At 41.1% G+C, this 13,143-nt stretch overlaps 1 protein-coding gene across 1 annotated transcript in view; it reads right to left on the bottom strand.

The window, feature by feature from the left end:
* Positions 1-13,143, bottom strand: part of LOC129703742 (period circadian protein homolog 2-like) — a 46,141-nt gene that overhangs the window by 26,944 nt on the left and 6,054 nt on the right. Inside the window, 5 exon segments of the mRNA XM_055646432.1 lie at positions 1,489-1,540; positions 5,461-5,662; positions 6,792-6,913; positions 7,197-7,351; positions 10,629-10,718. Of these exon segments, the coding sequence (XP_055502407.1) occupies positions 1,489-1,540; positions 5,461-5,662; positions 6,792-6,913; positions 7,197-7,351; positions 10,629-10,718 (621 nt within the window).

Here is a 13,143-nt window from a genome sequence, read left to right as displayed (position 1 = left end):
CTTGAGTGGCCCAGTCAATCACCCGATCTGAACCCAATTGAGCATGTCTTTTATATGCTGAAGAGAAAACTGAAGGGGACTAGCCCACAAAACAAGCATAAGCTAAAGATGGCTGCAATACAGGCCTGGCAGAGCATCAGCAGAGAAGACACCCGGCAACTGGTGATGTCCATGAATCGCAGACTTCAAGCAGTCATTGCATGCAAAGGAAATGCAACAAAATACTAAACATGACTACTTTCATTTACATGACATTGCTGTGTTGCAAACATTATGGTGCCATGAAATGGGGGACTATGTATAAACACTGGTGTAATTTCTACATGGTGTAACCAAAATGTATAAAAATGGCCTTTATTAAAATCTGAAAATGTGCACTTTAACCACATGTGATGTTTTCTATTACAAATCTTAAATTGTGGAGTACAGAGGCAAATAAATAGATGATGGGTCTTTGTCCCAAACATTATGGAGGGCATTTGGTTCACCCAACCCTTTCCCCTCAGGCTTGTTATACAACTTAAATCATGTCCTCGCACTTTCTGCATGCTATTAACCCATTTCATGTCAAGTCGAATCGAGTTTATTGTCATATGAACAAGTCTGGTGAGGTTCAGGTACACTGAAAGGCACAGAGTCTTAGGCAACAGACAAGCAGTCTGGAAGCAGATTTGAAAGTTGGGTTCAAGGTGTTAGAATAGGAGGGTTAGCTGGCTCCTGATTGATCCTGTGGTGACAGGGGAGAATGGCCAGGTCCAAGGATGGCAGGTGAGGAATGTGAACTCAGCGCTTAAGTGCTCTTAAGGATCTTAAAGGAAGGTGGTGGGCTCCAAAGGATTAGAAGGAAAAGGAGCCTTGCAAAATTGTGGCTTGGGCCTAGGGTAGGAGAAGGTGTTGATTGGGCACAAACAGAAAGTCAGGTACTGATCCAACAGGGATCCCAATCCAGCATGGCACTTGAAAGCCCTAGGTCTGCTCAGGACTGGCCCCACACAGGACAATGTGGTCCACATTCACTTGAATTGCTTCCAAAGGATCAGTGCATTGGGAATTACATCAAGGACACAATGGGGAAATCACTTCCAGGGTTGCCTGGGCAAACACCTGGGGAAACTCAATGTTAATTGTGCATTTCACTCCAGGCCAAATTGATTTCATATTGCATAGCGCTGGAAAAACAGAATTATGCAATTGTACTTCCAAATTTCTATCCATTTTTTTTTATAATGCTTTTTTTTTTGCACAACTTAATGGTTTGGGATTTTCTCTGAAGTCTACAGAGCCAGTCATTTTCATAATGTTTTGGACATTCTTAGTCCATTTCAGAGCTCCCAAGTACTAGCAAATTCCTCACAGGTTATATGGGTGATGATGGGTGATGATACAGATCAGGTCAATACTCTTGTGTACAGGACCCAGTACCACGATCTTCCCCACACAACCCCTTCACTCGTTGGTTCATTCCTCTCCAACCTTCCCAGCACTCACCTAATCCGACAGAAGAAGGACTTCTCCTGCATACAATCGAAAGGGGATGAACCTGAAAGACAGCAACAGTAACACGTTAAGGAATTGCACTTAATGGAGATAGAATAAATCTAAGTATCTGCTCATACAGTTAAACACCACATTATTAATTAATGGAGTCTTTTGTGAAGACAAAAGTCTGCAAAACGATCAGACATGATGTTGTCATATTTGGTAACAGTTTTATCAAATGGTGTGATAATCTTTCTGGTATATTCTTCACGACTAAACAAGGTTCTGCCAAGTTTAGAAGTAACACATGGTTGATAATCTCTAAATGAGAAGAAAAACAGAAGGACTGGAGGCGAGTGAGAAGGTGGGAGGTGAGAAACCACATCTTGGACTCCAACTCCAAAATTCCCTCTGCAAATGGAGCTAAAAGAAAGCATATTCAGACCATTTCATCCTCAACGTGAACTTTGGGTCCAAGGATCTTCAGTTGCCTTTGACATTGTCACATTGACAGCGCCATTCTGAGTGACACGATAGGGAGGCGATGGTCAGCTCAAACAAGGTGTGATGCATATCTTCTTCTGGGAGGATAAGGAAGAAAGGGAAAGCAGTCTTCCTGGGGTGGGTTTCACCACCAAGAATGAACTGTGTTGGATCTGCTTGGCTCTTCCTGTGGGATAAATAAAGCTCACAGCCCTCAGACTCACTCTAATGCAGAATCAGCACACCACATTAATCAGTGCACGTGTCCTAATTAAGAAGAGCAATCTTGAGAAAACCTTGACCATTGAAATAAAATCATCAGCAAGCTCGCAGAGATGATGTACAGGGCTTCAGTGAGACTACACCTTGAGTATTGTGTGCAGTTTTGGTCCCCTCATTTGAGGAAGGACATTCTTGCTATTGAGGGAGTGCAGCGTAGGTTTACTAGGTTAATTCCCAGGATGGCGGGACTGTCATATGCTGAGAGAATGGAGCGGCTGGGCTTGTACACTCTGGAGTTTAGGATGAGAGGGGATCTTATTGAAACATATAAGATCATTAAGGGCTTGGACACGCTAGAGGCAGGAAACATGTTCCTGATGTTGGGGGAGTCCAGAAACAGGGGCCACAGTTTAAGAATAAGGGGTAAGCCATTTAGAACGGAAATGAGGAAACACTTTTTCACACAGAGAGTTGTGCGAGTCTGTGGAATTCTCTGCCTCAGAGGGCGGTGGAGGCTGGTTCTCTGGATAATTTCAAGCTAGATGGGGCTCTTAAAGATAGCGGAGTCAGGGGATATGGGGAGAAGGCAGGAACAGGGTACTGATTGGGGATGATCAGCCATGATCACATTGAATGGCGGTGCAGGCTCAAAGGGCCAAATGGCCTCTACTCCTGCACCTATTGTCTAATGAGAGACTGGCGCAACAAAATCAACAGGTAGATCGACTTACAAGCATGAGAATGATTAAACTGGTGTCATCAAATAATGCTAGCATGATTTAATTGCATAATAACCATATAACCATATAACAATTACAGCACGGAAACAGGCCATCTCGGCCCTACAAGTCCGTGCCGAACAATTTTTTTTCCCCTTAGTCCCACCTGCCTGCACTCATACCATAACCCTCCATTCCCTTCTCATCCATATGCCTATCTAATTTATTTTAAATGATACCAACGAACCTGCCTCCACCACTTCCACTGGGAGCTCATTCCACACCGCTACCACTCTCTGCGTAAAGAAGTTCCCCGTCATATTACCCCTAAACTTCTGTCCCTTAATTCTGAAGTCATGTCCTCTTGTTTGAATATTCCCTATTCTCAAAGGGAAAAGCTTGTCCACATCAACTCTGTCTATCCCTCTCATCATTTTAAAGACATTTTAAAGACTCACAATCATAATGCAAGATCAATAGGGTTGCAATTGTCATGGTGGCACCTGCTTTGTTATGAAAAGTACACAATTTTGGGCAAGCAACCATCATGCCAAAATTGATCAGAGTCATTCAGCATGGACACGGGTCCTTCAGCCACTGAGTCTGCCTTGACTATTAAACACACATTTACATGAATCCCACTTTATTCCTTCCATCAACTCCCTGGCCACCAGGTTTTTCCCCCAATAAGGGCAATCTACAGCTGGCCATTAAACTATCATCAGCATATCTTTGATATCAAGTCAAGTCAAGTCAAGTTTATTTGTCACATACACATACGAGATGTGCAGTGAAATGAAAGTGGCAATGCTCGCGGACTTTTGTGCAAAAGACAAACAACAAAACAAATTATAAACACAATCATAACACACATATTCAGAGGTGGAATGTGTAAACGCCACTCAAACAGCTCAAGGTTGACCCTAGCTTGCCGGAGCATGATGTAGCAACTCTAATCGCCATGCCATTGCATTGCCCCGGGGATTATTCTGGGATTAGGAAATCTAAACCATGAAAATTTAGGACATGGTCATTGCTGAAGTAGGCAAAAGCAGCCTACGTACCTGCGTCAGCAGAGGACTTATGAGACAAGGGTTCAAAATGATAAAGCAAGACACGAGATTAGAAGAAATCTTGTAGTCCCCTGACAAGTGATTGTACAGAGCAGGCTCTCCAGTGCTGTTAAAGCAGGATTAATTCCTCAACAAAGTGAACAGTCACTTTGGAAGTTACACTGGTTGGAAATTACAAAGTTACATTACTTTTCTAATCAATTTTCCAAATGACCCTAAATGGAAACATTAAAATATAGACCATTTATTACTTTTCCCATGGATGAATCGTGTCATCAATTGTGTCTTTGTTCTACATTCTGCCATGACCATTTGCGTATTAATTTCTCTCTGAGCTGTCTCCAATTCAAACACTGGTTAAAAGAGCAACAGAAATATTTAGAATCACCTCGAGAAACAGGCGCTGGTCAGCCCAATAAAGTTATACTCCCCAAAATCATCTCCTTTCCCCTTCATCTAACTCTAGCGGTATAAGTGCTTCTCCCTCATATTAATCTTGCATTTTTTTTAAACAAATCAATGGAACAGTCAGTCCTGCAATTTAGTTACTTCCTGTGCATGGTTTCTCCACAACGATACCCACCCCAGGAAGAGGGCCTTCCTTTTCTAATTTGCCATACATGAAGACAGTGTGGTTTGCATCTTGTTCTTTGTTAAGATGCTGAGCATACCACGGATCATTCAATGTAAGGATGTCTAGGTCTCCAAGCATTGATCACAAATCTGAGCTCCCCACCAAATTCATATAACCCCCTACTTATCTCCCCCCCCCCTCAATGAGAAATGGCCTATTTAACCCTCTTCTTAAATATAATTAAGTGCTCATAGTCCTGGAATGGGCAAAAAATCTTCATATTTGAAGAGGGTTCTCTCAAATGATAGATTACTGAGATTAAAATTCGTCATTTGAATTCTATATCGGTAGCTAGCTGAAATGCCCATGAGAGATGCAAGCAGGCACAGTGCTGAGATCCATTTTGTCTTGTAATGCAGATCAGTACAAGTTCTGATTATAAAAATAAACAGGGGGAGAGGGGGAGAGGGAGTTGAAAAAAACTATGTTCTTATGGGGGACGGTGGGAGCGGGGAAACTGAATAAGAAAGAAAGAAAAAGTCTGTTGTTTCTAATAGGGCAGAATTGTCATAATGGATAATTAGCTGACAGCTTTGCTCAATTAAATTAATTAGAGACAGCTCAGAGAGAAATTAATACGCCAATAGTCATGGCAGAATGTAGAACAAAGACACAATTGATAATAAGATTAATCCATGGAAAAAGTGATAAATGATCTATAATTTACTGTTTCCATCTAGAGTCATTTGGAAAATTGATTAGAAAAGTTATGTAACTAGACAGCTATACTTCACCAATCTATGAGCAAAATAGCTGCTAGAAGAAGAGCACTTTTCAATGGAGACCATTATATAACAGTATCTCACCCAAAGCCTGTAATAGATCTGCTGATATCATGATGCACACTCACCAGCTGCTTGGCACAAGTTCCACAAAGGAAGTTGAGAAGGCTTTGTGGAGCTGTAGAAAATCCCAATATCTTGTGGAGCAAGGAGTTCTGTGAACTTCTTGCTTTTGAAGACTTCATCTTTGCAGTTCAGAATATAGGCGGCTTGGTCAGAGATGTATACAATCTGGCCCGTGATTAGGGAAACAGTAACAGCAAAGATATCCTGAAAAACAGAAAATTATTATTTTTAAAATTAAATATTTATGAATTCTGTGTTGATTATATGGAAATGAAGGTCGAGTTATAAACAAACTAAAGTCATTGGCATAGTAGTGTGTATCCTATGCTGTTAGTTCCAATATATGGTGTAGGAAGGAACTGCAGATGCTGGTTTACACTAAAGATAGACACAAAATGCTGGAGTAATTCAGCGGGTCAGGTAGCATCTCTGGAGAAAAGGAACAGGTGGCGTTTCGGGTCAAGAAAGGTTTCAACCTGAAATGTCACCCATTCCTTTTCCCCCAGAGATGCTGCCTGACCCGCTGAGTTACTCCAGCATTTTGTGTGTAGTTCCAATATATTTTACAATTAGGGGAACAAAATTTCCTCGGAACTTGTACTGATCTGCAATGCAACACTAAATGGATTTTATCACTCTGCCTGCTTGCATCTCTCATGGGCATTTCCGCTCGCTACCGATACAGAATTCAAATTATGAACTTTAATCTCAGTAATCCATCATTTGAGAGAACCCTCTTCAAATAAGATCATGTTTTGCCCATTGCAGGACTATGAGCACGTTCTAAGCATGTACCTCAATGGGGGCAACAAGAAAACACACAGCCTCTTGGAAGTATCATTTTGAAGTGGGAAATTAAACCAAGGCATTGTTTGCTCTATCAGGTGAACACAAAAGATCACAAGGCATTGTTTGGGCGAAGAACAAGGAGATAGTCAGTATCCTGATCAGGATTTATCCCTCAGTTACTATTACTAAAATATCCTCAGAACTGCCACTTATGGAAATTTGTTTTGGTGTGTTTCCAAAATTAACACTGACTGTTTAAAATGAATAATAATCGTCACAGAATTGTCATGAAAAGAATATGAAAACAGCTACATAATAGCAAATCTTTCTCTTTCAATCTTGTTGACTTGCAGCTTTACCCAACTAACTTGGTTTCTTCTCCTTCAAAGAGGCAACTTATCTTGAACAACCTCAAACTTGCTTGGCTCTCTGAATTGTTAACCATTGACAGGATTTGCATTTGACTCTGTGTGTATATGAAACACTTCATGCTCAAAGCTATTACACAGTTTATGTACAGAACATGTTTTTAAAAGCAGCTTACAGCATTCTTTGAGGTGTATTCAGAAATAATATTTTCTACTTCATCAATGGCGAAGGAGTTGATGTTCAAGTTATTTGATTCAGTGTCATCACTCATGAGGAACTTGTAGTACTCTTCATTAGCTGCAGAATTAATTGACAGATACGGTTATCAAATATTTAAATATGGCCAATATTATGCAATTATTTTTAAGATAAAATTCAATTAAAATCTCAAAATGTTCACAAAACAAGAACTCTCTCCCTCTTAACCAAATGACCTAATTTCTGTCAGAGGTAAGTAGGTTTTCTTATTTCAAATATTCGTATGAATGTGTTTTTCTAGCTGGATTGGATGTACATAACAATGTCTTTCTCATGCCCACCACTTCAAATATGATTCTCTTTAGAAGTATTAGAAGCCTACCTTGCACTTGTTTTATGCACTGCAATGCATACTTCAGTGTAGAAAGGGTCCTGGATTTTCCTTTGGCCATCTTTTCAGAAGGCAAGTGCTTTTTTAAGCCTGTAAATGCTTTCAGCAACTCTTTCTGTGTCTTTGCTTTAGCAGATTGGTCGCTACTGCAACATAAAAAGATAAACGTACAGCTCTAATTTCATTTTCAAAATAGTTTCAAAGACAGATGTTCATCATTATCACAAGCTACAAACTTATTTATCATACGGATTAATGTGAGCAAACTGAAACCCAAGAGATGGCTTTTCACAGGTTTCTTTTGAGTTGGCCTTATTTAGTTCAGCAAACTCAACTTTGAGGAGAAAATGCAAAAGTTTATGGAATTGTCTTTTATTGATTAGCAGCACTCAATTACACAGAGAAAAAGACACCAGCTCCCTAAATAGAAACATAGACAATAGGTGCAGGAGTAGGCCATTCGGCCCTTCGAGCCTGCACCGCCATTCAATGTGATCATGGCTGATCATCCAACTCAGTATCCCGTACCTGCCTTCTCTCCATACCCTCTGATCTCCTTAGCCACAAGGGCCACATCTAACTCCTTCTTAAATATAGCAAATGAACTGTGCACCCGACTCCCCTCTTCGGCAGAGAGTTCCAGAGATTCACCACTCTTTGTGTAAAAAATGATTTTTCTCATCTCGGTCCTAAAAGATTTCCCCCTTATCCTTAAACTGTGACCCCTTGTTCTGGACTTCCCCAACATCAGGAACAATCTTCCTGCATCTAGCCTGTCCAACCCCTTAAGAATTTTGTAAGTTTCTATAAGATCCCCCCTCAATCTTCTAAATTCTAGCGAGTACAAGCCGAGTCTATCCCGTCTTTCTTTATATGAAAGTCCTGCCATCCCAGGAATCAGTCTGGTGAACCTTCTCTGTACTCCCTCTATGGCAAGAATGTCTTTCCTCAGATTAGGAGACCAAAACTGTACGCAATACTCCAGGTGTGGTCTCACGAAGACCCTGTACAACTGCAGTAGAACCTCCCTGCTCCTATACTCAAATCCTCAAGATAAATGTTTTATTTGGCTCCTATACTCAAAAAAAAAATGTTTTACTTGGATTAAATGAGGCATGCATATCAGCAATAGTTGTATTTTCTTCTCCTGTATCCCTGGGTCAATTGGAGGTAATCTAAATCATAAAGGGCCTGTTCCACTTGCCGATTTTTTTTCGACGACTCCCAGCGTCGTATCAGTGTCGCCAAAAGATTTAACATTTCAAAATACAGCGGGGACAAAAAAATGTTGTGACACTTGATAAAATACCGTGTCACATGTCATCACGCCACGCATTTTTCGGTGACCTGATGCGTCAGTCAATGATGCCGCCAGTCGCCGAAAAAATCGCCAAGTGGGACAGGCCCTTAAAGCTCTTCAAAGGAAGGGGAATGAAAAAAAAGTAATTTGCTATTAAACTGCCTCAATCAGCTTGGTAAATAACTTGCATGCACTGCTTAGAGAACGAACTAACCCACTTTACTGTGGAGATGCAAACAAAAATAATAGCACACAAGCCAAGGAAGGAATTTGTACTCTTTAGGGCAGTGGTTCCCAACTTTTTTTGGCCATGCCCCACCTAATCACCTCTAAAATCCTGATGCCCCCCCCATGTGGTGATATATAATTCTTATCATTTAAAAAATGAACTCAGTTTCAGCTGAAGAACCTTAAAACACCAATACCTTGGTTGTAATAACTACACAATAAAGACCTTTTTTACCCCCCAAAAAATTATTTACTCAAAATAACATCTGAAACATAAACTACATAAGTTTACCTGATGGAAAATCCTAAAAAATAAAAATCGAAAATTTGGACCCAGACCTCCTCAATTGCCCCCCTTAAAAATCAAATTGCCCCCCTGTGGGGCGTACGCCCCACGTTGGGAACCACTGCTTTAGGGCATTCGACCCACACATATAATCTGCTTGAAATAAAAGGAATGAATCATAATTGTAGAATAGATTGGGTCAAGCCAGCAAATAAAAAGAATAGCATCCAACATAGGAATAAAGCATGTAAAATATCTAGTGTCATTGTAATATATCAATATAGTGCCTATCTTCGTGACGATACAGTTCTAACTTCAATGCATTGCTGAAAACAAGCAAAAGTTACTTTTCCTTTCTTTCTTTCTTCTTCCCACCCCCCCCACCCCCACATCCGTCTGAAGAAGGGTCTCGACCCGAAACTTCGTCTATTTCCTTCGCTCCATAGATGTTGCCTCACCCGCTGAGTTTCTCCAGCTTTTTAGTCTACCTTCGATTTTCCAACATCTGCAGTTCCTTCTTAAACAGAAGATACTTTTGTATCTGTACAAACGTATCACCAGCTATTGATCAAAGTTAATCCAATGTCCAGATCTAAGGATGAGCTAGGACAGGGTATGGCAACATGGTGAAGGGAGAAAAATACACAAGAGACCAGGTCCACAAACTTGTTAAACTCATATTTCATTCAATATATAATCTTCAGTCACCAAAAGCCCGCAGGAACAGTACATTGCAGAACATTAATGTTCTGTAGTTTATTACCAGCCAAGATTCCCATTTATTGTCAATATTCAACTACAGTTGTGAAGATAGTGGTGACTGCTTTCTTGAAGCAGTCCATCTAGTCAAGGAAGTAGCACAACTCTGCTTGGTAACAAGTTCAAGGCCCCATGAATATGAACAGCAAACATATTTATAATCAGGATGGTTGGCGACTTTGAAAGTTTCTGCAGATAATGGCATCCCATCCCAACACCTCAACCTGTCTAGTTGTAGCGGCTGATAGTATGGGAGTTGCTGCTGGAGTAACACAAGCACTTCTCTAAGAGTATTTCCCCAAAGGGCACACTCTGCAGGCATGGTGCCACGGAATTAGACATCATGGGTCGCTATTTATTGGATGGTGCTGGGTTTCCTCAGTACACCTGGAAGCTGCACCAACCTCGGCAAATGGAGTGGCGTGCAGTGCAGGTAGTGGAAAAAGTTTCAGTGTATCAGAAGGCAAGAGGCTCAGAGCCGGGCACTCAGCCTCCAACCAACTCCTGTGGCTACAGGATCAATCCAGCTTCCGATGATTGGAATTCCCCCAGGATGAAGATGGAAGCGTGTGGAAAAGGTGGTGGGAATGACCTTACCTGGCAGGGAGAGTGTAGGAAGCAGAGAGCACGGGGAGCAAGGAAAGATTTTTCAAGAAATTGGTTCAAAGCAAATGATGAGTGGATTAGAAGGAACTTTATATTTTGAAAATTTAGTGCACCCTACCAACAAAAGCTAAAACCTTGCAATCAAAAACGGGAACATGTTTTATCACTTTGAAGAGCACAGTTAGCTTGAAACGTTACAACTGGACGGTTAGTGAGGATAGGGACTGGGGAATGTGACACCTACCTACAACCACTTGTTGAAGGGTTGTCCTGTTCCGAGCTAGCACTGATGAGGCTGAGTCCATTTGAGCTGCAGTGGCTCTGAAAATTGGAGCTGTGTAACAAAAAGTAAAATTGCCTTAGTTTTGATTGGAAGGTCAACAATCATTCATGCTCTAAATGCCTGAAAGGGGAAAACAAAAATTCAACAATTTGGAGACACAAGAAACATGGAGTCTTCAGCAAAACACAAGTGTTGGATGAAAACAGCAGGTCAATAAGTAGCATCTGTGGTGGGGATGAACTGATGACATTTTGGGTCACGACCCTTCTTCAGGCTGATTGAATCAAACTGTAGAAGGCTCCTGACCGGAAATGCCTTCTGCCCATTCCTCTCCCTTCCCCCACCCACCCAGACGTTGCCCGACTGCCAAAAAACATCCTTTCACTTGAATGGATCCGCTCCGTTGCCATGCGGTGAGAACGGAGAGGTTGAGAAGGAGTTTCTTCCCAGAGGCAATTCGGACTGTAAACGCCTCTCTCACCAGGGACTAACTCTACTGAACGTTTTTTCCTTCCATTATTTAGTATGTAAAAGTATATGTGTGTTATGATTGTGTTTATAATTTGTTTGGTTGTTTTGTTGGTTGTCTTTTGCACAAAAGTCCGCGAGCATTGCCACTTTCATTTCACTGCACATCTCGTATGTGCATGTGACAAATAAACTTGACTTGACTTGACTTGAATCACACTGAATATTACCAATACAAGGTTTATGCAAGCAGGTTTTAAGGAGGGGGTGCACAGGCTGCTGATGAAAGTTTCCGTCCATCTTACAAATGAAACCACAGATATTCATGGACAAAATACACTTTATCATCATCTCAAGTTCATTAGGGCTGGCCAAGCAATTTTCCACTCCAAACCGGTCGAGAAATACAAAATGGCAATAAAAGCAAGGTGCTATTGCCTATTTGGGATCATATTTATTCAGGAAGACTGAATGGAAATCAGATATACCGCCAGAACTATCTGAGAGAAACAAACGTAATTGAATCTCAATGAAATGCAGCAAAAATACCACAACTCCTGTGCTGTTCAACAGCCAGTGGAACAGTTTCACAAATCTAACCCTTGAACTCAAAGTTAACCATATAACCATATAACAATTACAGCACGGAAACAGGCCATCTCGGCCCTACAAGTCCGTGTCGAACAACTTTTTTTTCCCCTTAGTCCCACCTGCCTGCACTCATACCATAACCCTCCATTCCCTTCTCATCCATATGCCTATCCAATTTATTTTTAAATGATACCAATGAACCTGCCTCCACCACTTCCACTGGAAGCTCATTCCACACTGCTACCACTCTCTGAGTAAAGAAGTTCCCCCTCATATTACCCCTAAACTTCTGTCCCTTAATTCTGAAGTCATGTCCTCTTGTTTGAAAAGAGGACATGACTAGATTAACTAGATTAGATTACAACAAAACTAGATTAGAACAAAACTAGATTAGATTACTCTGAAGTAAAACATTAGTCAGTACAATTTTAAAGTTCATCAACATTCTTCTAGAATTGAAGCAAATACCCGTTTCAGAATAGGTTTCTTCTCCACACCAACAGAAAAAAGATTCTAGGAATTCACGACTTTGCAGCTAAAGAGCAAAGGTTTTCAGTTGTATGTTACCCCCCCCCCCCCCCCCCCCCCCCAACATTTTAGTGCCTTGTTTCCTTGTATATCATGCCATTTCCACCACACATCCAATTGAGGGGGAAAGAAACATCACACAGAGCAAACCCATAAATTAGTAGGTGCCTGTACTTCAAATTATGGGGAGGAGAATGCTAATGGGACACAAGTTTTGTTACAAAGTTTTTAATGCTTTGGAAAACAATCCAGTTAGGTACAGTGTTACAACAGTACATTTATTGAGGAATTGTGTACATGTTATATATGGAGGAAGCCAAGTGTGGAATTCTAGATTAGATTACTCTGAAGTAAAACATTAGTCAGTACAATTTTAAATGTTGTTTTGTCAGATGGCCCAATTATTACAACAGTAAATAGGGCAGTCACGGTGGCACAGCGGTAGAGTTGCTGCCTTACAGCGAATGCAGCGACAGAGACCCGGGTTCGATCCCGACTAAGGGGTGCTGTCGGTACGGAGTTCGTACGTTCTCCACATGACCTGCGTGGGTTTTCTTCGAGATCTTCCGTTTCCTCCCACACGCCAAAGATGTACAGGTTTGTAGGTTAATTGGCTTGGTAAATGTAAAAATTGTCGCTAGTGGGTTCTTCCTTCATACCTGCAGAAGTATGTAATTCGAAAAAGCACAGGAACTTATCAGCTCCGCTCTGAGGACTTGTTCTTACTAACTGTACCTAAAGTCCGTACAGAACTGAGGAAAAGGGCATTTAGTTATGCTGCTTCCTTCGCATGGAACCAGCTGCAGAATGAACTGAAACTTAAGGAGCTGGTTTCTATAAACAGATTTAAATCCCTTCTTAATTATGTTGAAGCGAGCTCTTCTGTCTG

The sequence above is a fragment of the Leucoraja erinacea genome, chromosome 14 (assembly GCF_028641065.1).
Source record: "Leucoraja erinacea ecotype New England chromosome 14, Leri_hhj_1, whole genome shotgun sequence".
Taxonomy (NCBI): domain Eukaryota; kingdom Metazoa; phylum Chordata; class Chondrichthyes; order Rajiformes; family Rajidae; genus Leucoraja; species Leucoraja erinaceus.
This window is presented reverse-complemented; position numbering and strand designations above follow the sequence as displayed.